Here is a 22,117-nt window from a genome sequence, read left to right on the forward strand (position 1 = left end):
CCTGATGGATTAGGACTGCCGACATTTTGTTTAGCAGCTGTAGCTCTTAACCACTATGCCACCAGGGTTTATTTTGCCATAGAATCCTTCAATATTGCAACTAAGGCTTGAATTTTTTTTTCAGTTCTTTCAGCTTGAGAAATGCTGAGCATATCCTTCTCTTTTGGCTTTCTAACTCCAGGTCTTTGCAAATGTCATGATAATTCTTTACTTCGTCTTCTCAAGCCACTCTTTGAAATCTCCTGTTCAGCTGTTTTACTTCATCATTTCTTCCTTCTGCTTTAGCTACTTGACCTTCAAGAGAAAGTCTTTTGGTCTTTTCTTTATTTCCTGTCTTTTTAATGATCTCTTGCTTTCTTCATGTATGATGTCCTTGATTTCACTCCACGATGCATCTGGTCTTTGGTCATTCGTGTTCTATGCATCAAATCTATTCTTGAGATGGTCTCTAAATTCAGGTGGAATATACTTGAGGTCATACTTGGGCTCTTGTAGACTTGTTCTAATTTTCTACGGCTTCAACTTGAATTATGCTTTTATGCATCCAGAAACAAACAAACAAAAAAAACCCATTGCCACCTAGATGATCCCAACTCATAGTGACCGTATAGGACAGTGTAGAACTGGCCCATAGGGTTTCCAAAGAGTGCCTGGTAGATTTGAACTGCTAACCTTTTGGTTAGCAGCCTGAGCTCTTCACCACTGCACTACAGGGCTCCTATATGTGTTTAATTATTATGGTGTTATGCACATGTTTTTGAATACTGTTTACTACATTTAGCTGATGTTTAACATCAATGTTTTGAAAGATAATACATCAATAAGAATTAAGTTTAAAAATTTAGAAAACAATATACCATAAGGAGCACCCTTCCCTGACCCATGCCAAGTCAAGTATTTTCTCTCCTTGGAGGAAACCATCAGTAAAAGACTCATGCTTCTCCACTCATTATTTGTAATTTAGGCATGTAAAAAATTTTCTTATCTATATCTGTACCTGTATCTATATATGATAGATAATACATATCTGCATGTGTTTACGTGTGTGTGTGTATATGAGTGTCTCTTTTCATTGACATTCTATAAGCATGTTATGTCTTTTGGTAATTTCTTACACATTTTAAAAATTGAAGGATTACCCAATTAAGAAAACTAGATAATGCATTAATATATTAGAAAAGTAAACAATGAATTAGCAAATCAATATGCATATATCCTCTTTCGTGGTCTCAAAATAGACCCTGCTAGAAAACCAAAACCATCCTCAGAACTTTCTTAAACATCACTCTTTTCCCAGGGTTACCACTATCCTGATTTCTGCAATTATTACTTGTTTGCACCTGTTTACATGTTAACTGAAATGTGCGCTCTTAGTTATCTTGTGCTGCTATAACAGAACTTCTACAAGTGGGTGGCTTTAACGAACAGAAATTTATTTTCTCACGGTTTAGGAGGTTAGAAGACCCATTTCAGGGTGCCGCCTCTAGGGGAAGCCTTTTTCTCTCTGTTGGCTCTGGAGGAAGGTCTTTGGAGGAAGATCTCGAGTCTCTCCAGAGCTTCTGCTCCTCGGAAATCTTCATCTGGCTTAGCATCTCTCTTCCTCCATCTCTGCTTCTTTCTCTTGCTAATTTAATGTCTTTTATATTTCAGATGAGATAGACTCAAAACACACCCTACACTAATCCTGCTGCATTAACATAACAAAGACAACACATTCCCAAATGGAATTATAACCAGAAGCATTTTTTTTTTTTTTAGAAGTTAGGATTTTCAGCACATATTTTGGGAGGGCATGATTCAGTCCATGACATGTGCATATCATTATCGTACAGCTCCAAGAATTTTCTAAATTAAATGCACTTATGTAGCCAGCATCAAAACTAGAAAATGCAATATTACCGGAATCTTAAACCCAGTAAAAAAAAAAAAACCCTTAGAGGCCCCCAATTTGCTTTCTTCCCAAGGATAATTTCTACTTTGTCTACAAAGATCATTTTTTAGAGATTTTGAACTGTATAATAGATTTATACTGTATGCACTCTTTTTCTGACTTCTCTTACTGCATTTTGAGATTTTCCATACTATTGTTTATTCTTATTATTTATTCTCATTGCTGTATACTGTATATAAAATAACATAGTCATTAATACATTCTATTGGTTATAAGCATTTGCGTATACAATTTTGAGTATTATGAATAGTACTGCTATGAATATTCTACTACATTCTTTTTGTTAACATGTTATTGGTTCCGACTTATAGCAACCCTATGCACAACAGAATGCCACCCTCACAACCACTGCTATGTTTGAGCCCATTGTTGCAGCCACTGTGCCAAGCCATCTAGTTGAGGGTCTTCCTCTTTTTTGCTGAACCTCTATTTTACCAAGTGTGATATCCTTCTCCAGGGTCTGTTCCCTCCTGATAAGATGTCCAAGGTACTTGAGATAAAGTCTTACCATCCTCGCTTCTGAGGAGCATTCTGACTGTACTTCTCCAATATAGATTTGATCATTTTTCTGTTAGCCCATGTTATATTCGATATTCTTTGCCAACACCATAATTCATATATATGCATATATCTCAAATATATGCCCCAGAAGTAGAAATGCTTGTTCATAGCATATGGCTATATTCAAAATTAGTAAATATTTCCAAAGGTTTTCCAAAGGGTTTATGGTTATATTCCCACTAGCATTTGGTGAAAGTCCTAATTGCTGCATATCCTTGGTATTTCCCTCCTTTTTTATTATAGTTTTTCTTTATATACAATGTATAGGAAACATTTTAACTGTATGATTGGATGAGATTTGCCACATGTATACCCCTATGGGAAACCATGGTGGTGTAGTGGTTAAGTGCTACAGCTGCTAACCAAAGGGTCGGCAGTTTGAATCTACCAGGCACTCCTTGAAAACTCTATGCGGCAGTTCTACTCTGTCCTATGGGGTCGCTATGAGTCGGAATCAACTTGACGGCACTGGGTTTGGTTTGGTTTTTGGTTATACCCCTATGGGCAGCCATTTTTAAGACCTTTGTTTTGAAGTCTTATGCTGGTTTTCTCCACTTAATGTAAAATGTTTATACTTTTTTATTTAATAAATGAATAAAATTTGGTTATTATCACCTGAGATTTGACAGCAAAATATTGCAAATATCTTCTTTATACATTATTTTTTAGAATTTTTAAAATTATATTAACTGCTTTATTGAGGTGTGATTGCCAAATAAGAAACTGCCCATATCGAAGGTGTACAATTTGATAGGTTTCATTATATGTATACACCCATGAAACAATCATTACTACCAAAACAATGACTATATCACCCGCCACAAGTTTCCCCTTGCTCCCTCTGATCCCCTCATGCTGTCACTTCCCCGTACAGGCAATCACTGATCTATGTTCTGCCATTATAAATTAGTTTGAATTTTCTAGAGTTTTATATAAGTAAAATCATAAGATAAGTACCTATTTTACTCTGTGTTCCTTCATTCAGTTTCAATTTTGAGATTTCTCCATGTTGGTGCATTTAATAATAACTTGTTCTTTTTTTTATCATTCAATAGTATTCTACTGTATGGATATACCAGGTTTTTTTTAGCCTTCATCTGTTGATTTATATTTGGTCGTTTTTAGATTTTAGCTTATATAAATATAAAAATAGCCGGTAATATTTGCCTACATTTACAGGCACGATGGAAAATATAAACATGTACTCCATCACTCAAAAAATTATTATTTCATAGTAAATGTATATACTAATATTTTGCCATATATGTTTTACAAATTTTATTAAGAATAAATAGTTTATCCTATTGTTGGTTTTTAATAACCTACAAAATTTTCAATATGGAAACACAAATTATTTGTGTACTCATTCTTCTATATCTGAGCCTGTTTTAATTTATGTTATGACAACTCTTGAAAATCTAACTTATTCAACTAAGTTGATTAAATCCAAGTGTCTCAGAAAATCTTATTTAAAATGTGGTGTAACGTTATTTTAAATAAAGGCACTATTAAAGATAACTCATTGAATTACTCAGGAGATCTTGGAAGATTTGACTCAGCAGTGCACTTCCTTAATTACTTCCATATAAAACAATATTCAATTTTGATTTAAAAGTTTTATTTCTACTTACCTGACTTCTGAACATTTCCATCATCAATACTGCCCCCTGGTGAACCAATCTGGAATTCACAATCTGGAGGCCGATAGCCAGGAAAGCATTGACAATTACCAAAATTATTACATATCTGAAACAGAAAATCATATAATCATTATCAGAATATTATTATTTCTATAAAACTTTATTTTAGTCTTTATATATGATCTAAATATATAAATTCCATAGCATAAAATTACTGTTTTTCTTAAAATTATTAAGTCTATATAATATGAAGAGTAAGTTAGATAAAGGAGTGAAAATTTTGACAGCAAAATAGTATGAGTGGCAAAACTACTACCTACTTGAAAGTATATTTCTAGCCTCTATAGATTGATGGTTTTGATTAGTACTTTATCATCCTGGTCATCTTTCTAAATCCAGGATTTGATAAAGCTATAGCCATCACATTCACATTATTAGTGTTTGTCTTAGTCATCTAGTGTTGCTATAACAGAAATAACACAAGTGGATGGCCTTAAGAGGGAGAAATTTATCCTCTCATAGTCTGGTAGGCTAGAAGTCCAAATTCAGGGTGCCAGCTACAGGGGAAAGCTTTCTCTCTTCTTCAGCTCTGGGGAAACGCCTTTGTCATCAATATTCCCCTGGTCTAGCAGCGTCTGAGCTCAGGAACCCCAGGTGCAAAGGACACACTATGATTCTGGATTTGTTTTCTTGGTGGTAGGCGGTCCCCCATCTCTGCTTGCTTCTGTCTTTTATATTTCAAAAGGGATTGAGTCTTGCCTCATTAACATCATAGAAGTAGGATTTATAACACATAGGAAAATCACATCAGATGACAAAATGGTGGACAATCACACAACACTGGAAATTGTGGTGGCCTAGCCAAGTTCACACACATTTTGGGGGGACACAATTCAATCCACAACAGGGTAGATTTAGAAGCTTTTCACAAATATCCTCTCATTTAGTTATTTTGAAAATACTTGCTATCCTTATTTCCACATCTTCTATTTATGCCCTTTATTTTCTATACAAAGTATTGTGATAAAATAATTGTCAATTGACTCAGCCACTTTAATTTCTTATCCTAGTCCCTTTTCAATATTTGATACTACTGATCAATTATTGATATTTACTGTTGTAGTGAATAAGTGTATTTTCCAAAAGAAAATAACATAATGCAGAAGTAAATATTGAAAATGGCAACAAAATAAAACTTTATAATTTGCTTTTCTGTCCGCTTTCTGGAGTGTTTGTTTCTACATTATTTGTTCTTTTACAAATACAGGCAAATCCAAACAAAAATACAGGAAAAACTGACATATCAGAATTCATAATAATTTGCCAGACATAATTGTTATGAACTTAAACTCTGAAGTAATAAAAATAAGATACATCAGGCACATATAAATTTTAGACAATATATTTGAAAATATGGATAGAATGAGCAAATTATTAAAGAAAATACAGATAGGCAAATTGAGGCAGAAGAAATGTTAACTTTAATGAACCAGCAACTACTGGAAAACATGGAACAGAGCAAATAATCTAAATTTGGTAAGAAGAGCAGGCATAGATTTATTGCAATTTTGACAAACTTTTTGTATGCAAATATGTCTACATCATTTAACCTTGTCAAGGTTATAGAGAGAAAAGATGGAATATTTCCCAAATCTTTCTGTAATAGCTGTCCTCAAACTTTTTCAGGTGATATTACACTCATAAATTGAAAACACTGGTAATATTTGTAATGTTCCAAAGGGGTAAATGAAACTGTATTGAGGGAGCCTATTTTTAATGAATTTTTAAATTATGTAATTGTGCAAAGAATACATTGAAAATATTAGGGAAGATACTAAACATTACATTTGCATCAGCTTCTAAATATAATTTTACAAATTATCCAATGAGAAAATTTCTTTGTTAACATAATAATTTATACCAGATTTTATGTTTGATTGGTCAGATGCATTTCCTGATTTAGAAATACTAATGATAATTCTGTAAAATTTTAAAATTTTCCAAAGACAAGAATGCTAGTTTATACAGTTAAGCAATTGAAAAATGAAAGCACTACACATGTATTTAAAATTTATGGCAACTGAAACCATATTTCAAACTTCAGTAGATATCTTTTTCATCTACTGATAAATGTAATGCTGAAATTTTAGGATAATAATGAAGTTTTTAAAAAGTTAGATTAATTTCCTAATGTCAAGTGTTTCCAAATAATACATTTCTGTAATGACCAATGATTTTGAACAATTTTTCATGTGCTCGTTGGCCATTTGTATATTCTTTCAAAAAATGTCTGTTTTACTCTGCTGCACATTTATTAATTTTTAATTTTTTTGTTGAGTTGTAGAGTTTTTTTTTTTTTAATTCTAGGTATAAAACCCTTACCATATTATCTTATTTTCAAGTATTTTCTCCCATTTTTTCGGTTGCTAACTCACATTCTTAAAAATATCATTTGCTGCACAAAAAAATTTAATTATTATGATGTCCAATTTTTTTCTTTTGTTGCTTTTGCTTTTGGTGTCAAATCTAAGCATCCATCGCCAAATCCAAGGTCAAATATAACAACAGGGATGAATATACTAAAACTACATATAACAACACGTGTGAGTCTCACACACATAATGTTGATACTTTGTCTTATAAGGTCACTATGAGTTGGAATTGACTCGATGGCAACAGGTTTGGGTTTTTTGTTTGTTTTTGAAGCTAACTGGGCTTCTGGCCTACTGGCAATGTACTATTCTTTGGTATACGTTCTGGATATGTAGTTATGCTTTCTCTGTGAACATTAACCTAGTTTTACACTTAACATTTTTAAGTTTATTCTGTGTGTCTGATACATTAGTAAAATGTTCCCCATAAAATGTCATTAGCAATGTCAGGTAAGAAAAAGAAGTCAACACTATTGTTGATTCTGACGCTGGAAATATATAAAACATCAAATAATTTGCAAATTTTGAAAATTTAGATGAAATAGACAAGTCGTTGGAAAAGTTCAAATGAAAGAACTGACACAAGGATAAACAGAAGTCATAAATAGTTACGCTATTATTAAAAAAATTGTATCTTTAATTATGTATTTTCTCCCAAAGTAAATATGCCAAAATGGTTTCTACAATAAATTTGACCTAGCATTAAGAAAAAAAATAACACCAATATCAAAAACATACTGCAGAAAATAGATAATGAAGGAGTACCACCACAATTTATTTTATGTAGCTAATGTTACTTTGATACTAAATCAAAGGCATTCAGTGTAAAACATTAAGCTTATGGTCAATCTAATCCACAAAATAGAAACAATATCAAACAAAATATTTAAAAATTGAATCAAACAATAGATCATGGTTGGTTTTATTCTAGAAATTTAAGGTTGGTTTAATGTTATAAAATCAGTAATTTTATTTGCCTCATTAACAGATTAAATTTTAAGAAATGAAAACACAATGTAAATGGAACAATAAATTTGTACTGATAGATGAAAACACATAAATCATTGAGAAAAAATAAAGTGTTTCATGGGAGGATGCATTTCCTAGTAGAAACTTCTCTGTAAGAAAAATGACATGGCAGCATGTTTTTTAAGTATATTCTCTGCTAAAATGCTAGGTACCCAGAAATTATAATTATTAAAACTATGAGGGAGAACAAAATAGTTTCACCATCTGATAAGAAAAACATACATTTCTTTGTATGGAAAAATATATTTTTTTCATTTAAAAATGTTAATTCATAAATTATGGATGTTTACATTAAATTTAACCCACATATAGAAAAATTCACTTATAAATCTTTGAATTAGCTTAGTTCATATTCTTTAGACTTATCAGCTAGTTCTAGGCAAGGTCAGTTTAAAGGTAATGTAGACTGTCAATTCTCCCAATAAATGGGATAAATGTTCACCTTCAATTACCCACAACAATAATATGCAATTTAGAATATGAAAAATAAGTCACTTACCCCATTCCCTTTGCATTTCATAGTGGCATTACAGTTATGTCCCATTAAACTGGCTTCTTTGCAGGTTTTATTTAAACAATACTAAATTAAAACAAACATAAAAATATTTCATAAACATTTAAATTTTAGAGACAATATGACCAAAACCTCAATTATTTGTCCTATAAGCACAAGAGGCATATAAGACACAAGAGGTGTATATATACATATTTTACTCATCATAATATTTTCAAGGTTTATCCATGTTGTGGCAGGTACCAGGACTTAATTTATCTTTATGGCTGAGTAACATTCCATTGTATGTAGATACCACATTTTGTTTATCCATTCATCTGTGCTTACGGGCCATAGAAAAGTTGGAAAACCTTCAAACACATTTTGATACTAAAACTTTTCATCAAGTAGGAAACTATGGCAATATCATCTGTCAGTGCCTTAGTTACCTAGTGCTGTTGTAACAAAAATCACCAGAAGTGGGTGGAATTAAAGAACAGAAATTTATTTTTTCAAAGTTCAGGAGACTAGAAGTCCAAATTCAAGGTGTGGCGTTAGGGGGAGATCCTGCCTTGTCAGTTGTCCTGAAAGTTTCTTGGTGTTCCTTGGCCTTCCTTCACATTTCTTAAGATTTGTCTCTCCCCTGTGTGTGTCTCTGTGTCTATTCTTCTGTTTTTATTACTCAGAACTGATTAGGTTTAGGATCCACCCTATTCGGGTATAAGATCATTAACACAGCAAAAGAAAAATCTTATTTACAAACAGGATCATATCCGCAGGTATGGGACCCAGAATTTTAATACATATTTTGGTGAGACATAATTAAATCCACAACATTCCACACTTTGCCACCCCCCAAAAAAACTCATGCCCTTCCCATGTGCAAAACACATTCATGCTATCACAATCAGCATAGATACAAATAGTTTAACCAAAATGAAATTACCTTGTTATCAAAATGATAGATCATACAAAAAACAAGGATTTCTTTATTCTGCAAATACAAGGATGATTCAACTTTAGGCTGTCCATGAATATTATTCATTATATTGATAAAGAAGAAGAAATGGAGGCCTCCCAAAACGTATCTAATAAAAAGTCACACTTTTTCTTAACATATACTCCCAGAGAATAGGAATAAAAATAAATTTTCTAAATCCATCGATATTTATCTATGAGGAAACTAATATGAAAATCAGACATCAGGTGAAATAATGGTAACATTAACAATAGACTTCGAAAAAAGGCAAGGATATCTACTCTCATTGCTCTTATGCAGAATTCTATTTGAGCACCCTAGATACTAAGACTAAAACGAAACAAAAATAGAAAACAAAATTATTGGAAAGAAGAGGAATAAAAAGTTTGCGTCACAAGAAAATTTAAGAGAAGCAACAGAATAAACATTAAAACTGATTGTAAAAAGTTATTAGCATGAGATTATCAACAGCACAACACAGAAAATACACATGTCCATGTACAGCAAGACAAATGATAGCTTTAACTTTACAGCTAACATAACCAATTTGACAATGTAATGAGAAAACATCCAATTAATATCATCAACAAAATATTACGTAGGATTAGAACTAAGAATGAGTTGCTGAATAGATTTTATTATTCAATGTCATAAAGGAGGAAGTGATCAAAAGGAGATACACAGATTATAGGAATACTTTATATGGTAATAATATGAAATGCATCTCATTAAATTTTCTTATAAATTAAATGTATCCACAATAAAAATCACACGTATGTGTATCTATCTGGAGCCCTGATGGAGAAGTGGTTAAGAACTATGGCTGCTAACCAAAAAGTCAGCTGTTCAAATCTACCAGCTGCTCCTTAGAAACTCAGGCAGTTCTATCTGTCCTATAGGGTTGCTATGAGTCGGAACTTACTCGATGGCAACGAGTAGTTATGTATATAAAAGCCTTTCCACATTTCAGTTTGTCCAAAAGCTCCACACCATAGAATTACCACTGACCCTCCCTCATGCTTGCTGGGAGGCTGTAAGTCACCGTGTCGGATCTGAGAATGACTGTCCCTTGAGTCTAGGGCTCCATACTGCTGGATGCCTGACCAAAAGGATTTCACAAAAGGTCTATTTTCCTTTCCCTGTTGTAAATCCACAGTCAAATAAATAGTCTCAGATTCAGATGTCTTCACTAACTTCCCTCACCCTTTCTTCTACATAGTTTTTCAAGCCTGAAAAATTTTGGTCTACCTTCGAATTTTTTTTTGAAGAACTGAAGTTTGTTCTAAGAATTGAGCAGTTAAAAGTAGTTTCAGCCCAAGTTCATGGTAATTTGGCAATAAGATCCCCTTACAAACTTAGCAAGCACATCATCCTAACTTTTGACCCAGAGAAGAGGGTGTAAAATTGTCTTTACCTACTTCTCCCCACTTAGAACAAACCATGAACCCCTTGCGCTGAAGAGTTCCTTCCCCCATCACCTTGAAGACCAGGTGGTTGCATGTGAGTATGCTTCTCCTCCACTTGCAGCATCAGCAGAGAGCAGTGGGAGCCTCCATGGTACCAGACAAACTGAGTCGACTAAAGTAGCACCAAAGTGGCTAGGAAAATTAAATTGTCAGTAGAATCACAATCCACAAAACTAACCTACCACCTGTGTACTAAGCCTAAATAGGATGACTGCCTATTTAATAAAAGATTTAAGTAGGACCCAAAGTCTTTAAACATAATAAACTATCCAGGATGTAATAGGAAATCACCCATCGTATCAAGAAACAGTAAAATCACAACCTGAATGAGTAAATACAATCAACTAATGCCAAGAATGCCAAGAAAGAATAGAGATGTTGGAATTATCTGACAAGGATTTTAAAGCTGTCATCTTAAAAATGCCTCAAAAATCAACTACAAATACTCCTGAAATAAGCAAACAAAAAACTCAGCAAATAAATACAAATTATTTTTAAAAAAAAAAGAAATTACAAAACTAAACAGAAAACAACAACAGAAAATTTTAACTCACTGATAATTCAATAGTAGGGTGGAAGTTACAGAGGATAGAATCATTAAACTTAAAAAAAGATCACTAGAATTTACCCAGTCAGAGTAACAGGATGAAAACAGACTGAAAATGAAAAGCATCACAGGGGCCGTTGAGGCCATTGAAAAAAAAAAAAAAAAAGCTAACATTCATATCATTTGAGTCCCACAAGGAGGAGAGGCAGGTTAAATCAGGAAAAGCAGGCAAGGGTGTTCCTCTCTCACCACTCTTATATATGACTGGAAATAAATCCACAACCCCCCCCCAAAAAAAATTAAACTTCACACATAACTAAAGAAAAATTTGAAGTAGCTAGACAGAAATGACATATTATCTAGAGGAGAATACAAAATCAAATGACAGCAATTTTTTTCATCTCGATCCACGCACACCAGAAGGAAGTGTCACATCCATTTTCAAGTGCTAAAAGAAATGGTCAATGAGGAATTCTATTTCTGGAATTCTGTTTCATTGACTAAATTTTGTTTCTTCAATGAGATGGGGAAATAGACACATAATCAGACAAACTCAAATAATTGAGTTCAGCAAGATTTCAGGATACAAGCTCAACATATAAAAATCACATGTCTACATACTAGTAGGAAACTGAAACTCAAAACAAAATACCTTTTCTAATTGCTCCAAAGTAAACAAAATACTTAGGTAGAAATCTAGCAAAACACGTACAGGATCTGTATCTTGAGGACTATAAAATGCTGATGAAAGAAATCAAAGAGGACACAAATAATTGGAGAGACTTACCATATTCATGGACTGAAAGACTCAGTATAACAAAGATTTTATTTTTCCCCAAATTGATCTGTAGTTTTAACACAATTCCTCTCAAAGCTTCAGCAAGACTTTATGTAGTGATGTACAAGCTAATTCTAAGACTTATTTGGAGAGGCAGAGGACATAGAAGAGCTTAAACAATTTTTTAAAAAGAGAAATAAAATGGAAAGAATTATTCTCCCTGACCTTAAGGCTTACTACAGAGATAAAGTAGTCAAGAGAGGATTGTATTGTTAGATGGGTAGACACACAGACGAATTTAACAGAATAAAGAACCCAAAAATAGACCTACACAGATAAACCCAACGGATTTTTGACAAAGGTGCAAAAACTATGCCAATCGGTCATCCTTAGACAAAACAAAACAAAACAAAACAAAACAAAAAGAACCTCCACCTAAACTTCACACATTATACAAAAGCTCACTTAAAATGGAAGACATACTTAAATGTAAAAAGAAAAGAAAAGAAATTTTTTTTAGTAAAAAACAGAAGAACACCTTTGTGATCTTAGAGTTTCGTGACGAGTTATTAGTCTTGACACCAAAAGTACGATCTGTAAAAAGGAAAAAAATGATAAACTCTACCTCACATAAATTAAACACATTTGCTCTGTGAAAGATGCTATGAAAGGGATGAAAACATAAGCTACACAATAGAAGAAAATCTTTGCAAACCATATACTTGTAAAAGGACTTGTGTCAAGGATATATAAAGAATCTCAAAACTCAACATTAAAAAATACCCTATTAAAAAAGACATAAAAAGACATTTCTCTAAGGAGCATATACTGATGATAAATAAGAAAATGAAAAGGTGTCCCCTATAATTTACCATTTGAGAAATGCAAATTAAGACCATAAGGAGATATCAGTATATACCTATTAAAATAGCTAAAATTTAAAAAATGTATATATCAATACCACCAATCGCTGACGAGGATTTGGAGAAGCTTAGTCACTCATGCATTTTTGGTGGATATATAAAATGACACAGCCAGTTTGGAAAGATTATGGCAGTTTCTTATAAATCAAATATGGGCTTATCATGCTACTGAGAAATTGCGCTCTTGGCCATTTATCCTAGAGGAATGAAACAACCCACATTATTTTAGTTTCTGTGAGTCAGGAATTTCCAGCATGACGTAGCTGGGTCCGTCCTTCAGGATTTTTCACAAAGCTGACCTTAAGGTGTTAGCCAGTTTCATACAAAGGCTTTACTCAGGGAAATTGGCTTCCAAGCTTAGTCATGTGGTTGTTGGCATGTTTCAGTTTCCAGAAGGACTGTTGGCTGGAGGTCATCCTCCCTTTCTTGTCACATAGGCCTCTCCAACATGGCAGGCCTATGTGACAAGAAAGGGAGGATGACCTCCAGCCAACAGTCCTTCTGGAAACTGAAACATGCCAACAACCACATGACTAAGCTTGGAAGCCAATTTCCCTGAGTAAAGCCTTTGTATGAAACTGGCTAACACCTTAAGGTCAGCTTTGTGAAACCAAATAATTCAAGAAAGCAAGAGAAAGAGTGTAAAGAAAATGATAGTTACTGTCATCTATAATCTGATGTTAGAAGTGATAGTCCATCACTTTTGCCATATTGTCTTTGTCTGAAGCAAGTTACTAGGTCCATCCTTCACATGAGGGAAGGGTATGATATAAAGGAGTCAATGTGAGTTGGTGAGATCATTAGGCGACACTCTATAAGCAGAATACTGCAGTCCACTCTTTGTTCTCTAGTGTCACACATCCTTTTCACAAGTAAAATACATTTATCTACACTGTTTACGAAAGTCTCATCCCATTAAAGCGTCAGTTAAAGCCTAGCCTCGCTTCATATAAATTAAAGTCAGCTGTGCATTACGCTTCTGTGGTATACTTCCTGAATACAACTCCTACATCTGTAGATCTGTGAAAGGAAGGAGATAAGTTATCTGTCCTCAACACCACCGACGATGGTGGGACAGGCATAGGATAACTTCTTTAGAAATTCCTATTCATAAGCAGGAAAACAGGAAATGAAAAAAAAAAAAAATCACTGGTTTGTAGTAATTCTGCAATCAATTGGAGAGAACGTTGGGAGTCACTTGGTTAGGTTTCAAGGCCTGTGAATAATCCCCTTTGTTCTTGATTCTACCCTCTTGGCTCTTGGTTATTCCTTGTTTTTTCATGAAAGGTAGCAGTGTTTGCAGCAAAGCAGTTCTATCAACCTGATTCCTACCAGTAAAATTTTGGAGGTCTAATAACCTCTTGGACACTGGTGGCATAGTGGTTAAGTGCTATGGCTGCTAACCAAAAGATCAGCAGTTTGAATCCACCAGGCGCTCCTTGGATACCCTATGCATTAGTTCTACTCTGTCCTATATGGTTGCTAAGAGTCAGAATCGACTCGACGGCAACGGGTTTTTTTTATAACCTCTTTTCATTTTGTACTCTCTTTATTCCTCTCATCTTTGCTTACAGTGTATCTGCTAATACTGTTTTCTGAAACACTTTGTGTGCCTCCTGTGAATCTCCTTGGGGTTCATTTCATTAGACAAAAGCAACACTCACAAATCTCTTTGAAATGAGCCCTTCTCTAGCTTGGGCTTTTGCTAACACGGCTGAAGGACAAAAAACTTAGGGTTTTGATTGAGAGTATCTGTGAGGCATACCCTTAATTTCTTTAAAGGGCCATTTGTATAATTGAGTAACACTGATCCTTTGATCTTTTTGAAGTCTCAACCACTGGTTATACAGTCTCACTTACAGCTTTATCTCTAGACCATGTTTTTCTGGCTGTGCTCGAAGTCATTTCTTGCTGCCTGGAGAGGCTGAGAATTTTCAAAATAATCCAGTTTTGCTTCCTTTTTGTTTAATAGTCCTTCATGCAATTTGTTTCTCTCATCATACTTAAAGCAGCACAAAGAAGCCAAGAACTAGACCTTCAAGTTAATCAAGTACCTGTTCTTATTTCCACATGCTGCAGACAAAAATGTTACTAGGTTTTCTGCCACTAAATAAAAAGTTTCCTCCAATTTCATAAAATGTTCTTCACTACTTTTGAGCCCTCAATGTCCTCAAAGTCTGTAGTTCTACTAACAGCCTGTTCCAGGCAATTTGAGCATTCTCTGTCATAGTCCTCATGGTTCTCCCACCATTTTAGGTATCTGTTACAGCAGCACCAGGTTTCTAGGTATCTGAATCTTTATTAGTTACTAAAAACTACCCCCCAAATTAGTAGCTTAAAACAACACGTATTTATTTAATAAGTTTCTGTGGGGGCAGGAATCTAAATGCAACTTAGTTGGGTTCTCTTCTTCAGGGTCTTTCACAAAGATCTGATCTAGATGTCAGCCAAGACTACAGTCTCATCTGCAGGCCTGGCTGGGAAGGATCCACTTCATAGTTCACTCATGTGGTTTTTGGTAGAATTCAGTTTTTATCAGGCTTTTAGGCCGATAAATCCATGTGGGATTCTCCATCATGGTAGCTTGCTTCAGCAAAGCAAGCACTCTAAGAAAGCAAGAAAGACAGTGCATGCAAAATGTTAGTCACTGTCTTTTTTAACCTAACCTTGGAAGTGGCATTCCATAACTTTTGCTGAATTCTATTTGTTAGGAGCAGATCACCAGGGCCAACTCAAACACAAAGGGTGGGATTACACACAATACTGAATACCAAGAAGTGAGATCTCATTGGGAGCCATTTTAGAAGAAGGCTACCGCTGCAAATTGTTGGTGAACAAATTTGAATAATAGTCATATTAACTGGTCTCCCTTGTAGGCTTATGGATATTGTCCTATCACTGACACCATTGTACTTCAGGATAGATCTTGAAATGTTCCTTTTAATGATGAACATGACGCCATTCTTAAATTTCTCATTCACGGCATAGCAGACCATAAGATTGTCCAACTGAAAATGGCCAATATCAGTCCATTTCAGCTCACTAATACCTAGAATATAGATGTTTATGCATTCCATTTCATTTTGAACAGTTTCCAGCTTTCCTAAATTCATACTTTGTACATTCCAAGTTGCAATTATTATGTTTGCAGGTGTTGCTTCTCATTTTGAGTCCCGCCAAATCAGCAAATGAAGGTCCCCAAGGCTTGACTCCATCTACACCATTAAGGTCAACTTTACTTTGAGGGGGCAGCTCTTCCTCAGCTGTCTTTTCAGTGCCTTCCAACCTGAGGGACTCGTCTTCTGGCACTATATCAGACAGTGTTCTGCTATTCATAAGGTTTTCACTAGCTAGTTTTTTCAGAAGTAGACTGCCAGGTCCTTTTCCTAGTCTGTCTTAGTCTGGAAGGTCAGCTGAAACCTGTCTACCATGGGTAACCCCGCTGGTATTCAAATACCAATGGCATAGCTTCTAGCATCACAGCAACATGCAAGCCCCCACAGTACAATAAAAAGACAAAAAATTATGGATAACACTGAGAAGAACAGAAATTCCAGAACACTTAATTGTGCTTATGAGGAACCTGTACTTAGACTAAGAAGCAGTAGTAGTTTGAACAGAACGAGGGGATACTGCATGGTTTAAAGTTAGGAAAGGTGTGTGTCAGGGTTGTATCCTTTCACCATTCTTATTCAAACTGTATGCTGAACAAATAATCCAAGAAGCCAGACTATATGAACAACAGGGCATCAGGTTTGGAGGAAGACTCATTAACAACTGGCAATATGCAGATGACACAACCTTGTGTGCTGAAGGTGAAGAGCACTTGAAGCACTTACTGATGAAGATCAAAGACTACAGCCTTCAGTATGGATTACACCTCAGCATAAAGAAAACAAAAATCCTCACAACTGGACCAATAAGCAACATCATGATAAACAGAGAAAACAGTGAAGTTGCAAAGGATCAACGCCCACGGAAGCAGCAGTCAAGAAGTAAAACAATGCATTGCTGCAAAAGATCTCTTTAAAGTGTTAAAAAGAAAAAATGCGGGGGCGGGGCCAAGATGGCGGACTAGGTGGACACTACCGCAGATCCCTCTTGCAACAAAGACTCGGAAAAACAAGTGAATCGATCACATACATAACAATCTATGAACTCTGAACAACAAACACAGATTTAGAGACGGAGAACGAACAAATATGGGGAGACAGCGATTGTTTTCAGAGCCAGGAGCCAGCGTAGCAGTCAGGTGACCTTTGGAGCCCGATTTGGGGCAGAGCCCAGGGGGGCAGGCGGCACAGACAAGGGGCCCAGCCCTAGCCCCCGAACTCATCCCGGGAGGGAGCCCAGCCGGTCCGTGCGGGCGGCGTGGCGGTGCAGCCAGTGGGAGAAGTCCCCGGGAGGCAGTGACAGGTCTAGGAGCGGGGAGAGCAGCGTCCCAGCCGGGGAGCCGTCCCGCCGGGATTTCGGCGGGAAGCGGGCGTGGCACGAGCACGGGGAGCAGCTATACTCCCCTGAATTGACCCCGGGGGGGGCCCAGCCGTTCGCGCGGGTGGCGCCCACCCGGTTCGTGCGAGCGGCGCGGCGGCGCAGCCGGTGGGAAAAGTCTCCAGAAGGCAGTGGCTGGTCTTGGAGCGGGGAGAGCGGCGTCCCAGCCGGGACGCGCAATCGCGGCGCAGGTGCGGGGAGCTGCTCCACTCTCCTGAGCTGACCCAGGGAGGGCAGAGCCCACCTGGTTCGCAGGGGCGGCGCGCGACACGGCTGGCCGGACGGGGAGGCAGCGACTGATTTTGGAGTCGGGAGTGCACCGTCCCAGTAGGGGAGCCTTAACCTTGGGGGTGGGGCTGACAGCGGAGGATCTGACCGTGACGCCAGTGGGCCAGACCCCCCGGGGGCAATCTCCACACAGCCAGTACATATAGGCGACACGCCTGGTGGAAACCTCAGATATAATAGTCATTCCAAGTAAGACAAGCAACTCTGCCTATATTCTGAGGTGCTGCTCTCCTAGCTCTCTGATCCCTCCCCCACCCTCCCCAGGCGGCTCCATTAACATCCGAAAAGCCTAAGCCAGAGGGAGAACTCTGATAGGGATCTGACTGCATTTTTTTTTTTAGCAGATTTTCTGGAAAAACTAGTTTCCCAGTGATGGCTCAGAGACAGCAGTCCATATCAAACCACATAAAGAAGCAGACCATGACAGCTTCTCCAACCCCCCAAACAAAAGAATCAAAATCTTTCCCAAATGAAGATACAATCCTGGAATTAGCAGATACAGAATATAAAAAACTAATTTACAGAATGCTTAAAGACATCACAAATGAAATTAGGATAAATGCAGAAAAAGCCAAGGAACACACTGATAAAACTGTTGAAGAACTCAAAAAGGTTATTCAAGAACATAGTGGAAAAATTAAGAAGTTGCAAGAATCCATAGAAAGACAGCATGTAGAAATCCAAAAGATTAACAATAAAATTACAGAATTAGACAACGCAATAGGAAGTCAGAGGAGCAGACTCGAGCAATTAGAATGTAGACTGGAACATCTGGAGGACCAGGGAATCAACACCAATATAGCTGAAAAAAAAATCAGATAAAAGAATTAAAAAAAATGAAGAAACCCTAAGAATCATGTGGGACTCTATCAAGAAGGATAACTTGCGAGTGATTGGAGTCCCAGAACAGGGAGGGGAGACAGAAAACACAGAGAAAATAGTTGAAGAACTCCTGACACAAAACTTCCCTGACATCATGAAAGACGAAAGGATATCTATCCAAGATGCTCATTGAACCCCATTTAAGATTGATCCAAAAAGAAAAACACCAAGACATATTATCATCAAACTGGCCAAAACCAAACATAAACAGAAAATTTTAAAAGCAGCCAGGGAGAAAAGAAAGGTTTCCTTCAAGGGAGAATCAATAAGAATATGTTCTGACTACTCAGCAGAAACCATGCAGGCAAGAAGGGAATGGGATGACATATACAGAGCGCTGAAGGAGAAAAACTGCCAACCAAGGATCATATATCCAGCAAAACTCTCTCTGAAATATGAAGGCGAAATTAAGATATTTACAGATAAACACAAGTTTAGAGAATTTGCAAAAACCAAACCAAAGCTACAAGAAATGCTAAAGGAGATTGTTTGGTCAGAAAACCAATAATATCAGGTACCGGCACAATACAAGGTCACAAAACAGAACGTCCTGATATCAACTCAAATAGGGAAAGCACAAAAACAAACAAATTAACATTAATTCTAAAAAATAAATAAATAAATAAAATAATACACATAACAAGGAATCATGGAAGTCAATAGGTAAAAGATCACAATAATCAAAACGAGGGACTAAAAACAGGAGGCATTGAACTGCCAGACGGAGAGTGATACAAGGCGATATAGAGCGATACAACTTAGGTTTTTACTTAGAAAAATAGGGGTAAATAATAAGGTAACCACAAAAAGGAATATCAACTCCATAACTCAAGACAAAAGCCAAGAAAAACGTAACGACTCAACTAACATAAAGTCAAACATTATGAAAAAGAGGATCTCACAATTTACTCAGAAAAACGTCTCAGCACAAAAAAGTATGTGGAAAAATGAAATGGCCAACAACACACATGAAAAGGCATCAAAATGACAGCACTAAAAACTTATTTATGTATAATTACGCTGAATGTAAACGGACTAAATGCACCAATACAGAGACAGAGAGTCACGGACTGGATAAAGAAACACGATCCATCTATATGCTGCCTGCAAGAGACACACCTTAGACTTAGAGACACAAACAAACTAAAACTCAAAGGATGGAAAAAAATATATCAATCAAACAATAAGCAAAAAAGAAGAGGAGTGGTAATAATAATTTCTGACAAAAGAGACTTTAGACTTAAATCCACCACAAAGGATAAAGAAGGACACTATATAATGATAAAAGGGATAATTGATCAGGAAGACATAACCCTATTAAATATTTATGCACCCAATCACAGGGCTGCAAGATACATGAATCAAATTTTAACACAACTGAAAAGTGAGATAGACACCTCCACAATTATAGTAGGAGACTTCAACACACCACTTTCGGAGAAGGACAGGACATCCAGTAAGAAGCTCAATAGAGACACGGAAGACCTACTTACAACAATCAACCAACTTGACCTCATTGACTTCTACAGAACTCTCCACCCAACTGCTGCAAAATATACTTTTTTTTCTAGTGCACATGGAACATTCTCTAGAATAGACCACATATTAGGTCATAAAACAAACCTTTGCAGAGTCCAAAACATCGAAATATTACAAAGCATCTTCTCAGACCACAAGGCAATGAAACTAGAAATCAATAACAGAAAAACTAGGGAAAAGAAATCAAATACTTGGAAAATGAACAATACCCTCCTGAAAAAAGACTGGGTTATAGAAGACATCAAGAAGGGAATAAGGAAATTCATAGAATGCACCGAGAATGAAAATACTTCCTATCAAAACCTCTGGGACACAGCAAAAGCAGTGCTCAGAGGCCAATTTATATCGATAAATGCACACATACAAAAAGAAGAGCGAGCCAAAATCAGAGAACTGTCCCTACAACTTGAACAAATAGAAAGTGAGCAACAAAAGAACCCCTCAGGCACCAGAAAAAACAAATAATAAAAATTAGAGCTGAACTAAATGAATTAGAGAACAGAAAAACAATTGAAAGAATTAACAAAGCCAAAAGCTGGTTCTTTGAAAAAATTAACAAAATTGATAAACCATTGGCCAGACTGACTAAAGAAATACAGGAAATGAAACAAATAACCCGAATAAGAAACGAGAAGGACCACATCACAACAGAACCAAATGAAATTAAAAGAATCATTTCAGATTACTACGAAAAATTGTACTCTAACAAATTTGAAAACCTAGAAGAAATGGATGAATTCTTGGAAAAACACTACCTACCTAAACTAACACATTCAGAAGTAGAACAACTAAATAGACCCATAACAAAAAAAGAGATTGAAACGGTAATCAAAAAACTTCCAACAATAAAAATTCCTGGCCCGGACGGCTTCACTGCAGAGTTCTACCAAACCTTCAGAGAAGAGTTAACACCACTACTACTGAAGGTATTTCAAAGCATAGAAAAAGACGGAATACTACCCAACTCATTCTATGAAGCTACCATCTCCCTGATACCAAAACCAGGTAAAGACATTACAAAAAAAGAAAATTATAGACCTATATCCCTCATGAACATAGACGCAAAAATCCTCAACAAAATTCTAGCCAATAGAATCCAACAACATATCAAAAAAATAATTCACCTTGATCAAGTGGGATTTATACCAGGTATGCAAGGCTGGTTTAATATCAGAAAAACCATTAATGTAATCCATCACATAAATAAAACAAAAGATAAAAACCACATGATCCTATCAATTGATGCAGAAAAGACATTTGACAAAGTTCAACACCCATTTATGATAAAAACTCTTACCAAACTAGGAATTGAAGGAAAATTCCTCAACATAATAAAGGGCATCTATGCAAAGCCAACAGCCAATATCACTCTAAATGGAGAGAACCTGAAAGCCTTTCCCTTGAGAACGGGAACCAGAGAAGGATGCCCTTTATCACCGCTCTTATTCAACATCGTACTTGAAGTCCTAGCCAGGGCAATTAGGCTAGACAAAGAAATAAAGGGTATCCGGATTGGCAAGGAGGAAGTAAAGCTATCACTATTTGCAGATGACATGATCGTATACACAGAAAACCCTAAGGAATCCTCCAGAAAACTACTGAAACTAATTGTAGAGCTTGGCAGAGTCTCAGGTTATAAAATAAACATACAAAAATCACTTGGATTCCTCTACATCAACAAAAACAACACCGAAGAAGAAATAACCAAATCAATACCATTCACAGTAGCACCTAAGAAGATAAAATACTTAGGAATAAATCTTACCAAGGATGTAAAAGAAAACTACAAAGCTCTACTACAAGAAATTCAAAAGGACATACTTAAGTGGAAAAACATACCTTGCTCATGGATAGGAAGACTTAACATAGTAAAAATGTCTATTCTACCAAAAGCCATCGATACATATAACGCACTTCCGATCCAAATTCCAATGTCATATTTTAAGGGGATAGAGAAACAAATCACCAATTTCATATGGAAGGGAAAGAACCCCCGGATAAGCAAAGCATTACTGAAAAAGAAGAACAAAGTGGGAGGCCTCACTCTACCTGATTTCAGAACCTATTATACAGCCACAGTAGTCAAAACAGCCTGGTACTGGTACAACAACAGGCACA

The 22,117-nt window shown here is 36.1% G+C and overlaps 1 protein-coding gene across 1 annotated transcript in view; it reads right to left on the minus strand.

Annotated features, from left to right (window-relative positions):
- The window catches only part of ADAM18 (ADAM metallopeptidase domain 18), a 171,485-nt gene that overhangs the window by 20,076 nt on the left and 129,292 nt on the right, over window positions 1–22,117 (minus strand). Inside the window, exons 19-20 of the mRNA XM_049865504.1 lie at window positions 8,113–8,193; window positions 4,144–4,258 (exon numbers count right to left, since the gene is read on the minus strand). Coding sequence (XP_049721461.1) covers window positions 4,144–4,258; window positions 8,113–8,193 — 196 coding nt within the window. The remainder of the gene's footprint in view (window positions 1–4,143; window positions 4,259–8,112; window positions 8,194–22,117) is intronic.

Source organism: Elephas maximus, chromosome 22 (assembly GCF_024166365.1).
Source record: "Elephas maximus indicus isolate mEleMax1 chromosome 22, mEleMax1 primary haplotype, whole genome shotgun sequence".
Classification (NCBI taxonomy): domain Eukaryota; kingdom Metazoa; phylum Chordata; class Mammalia; order Proboscidea; family Elephantidae; genus Elephas; species Elephas maximus.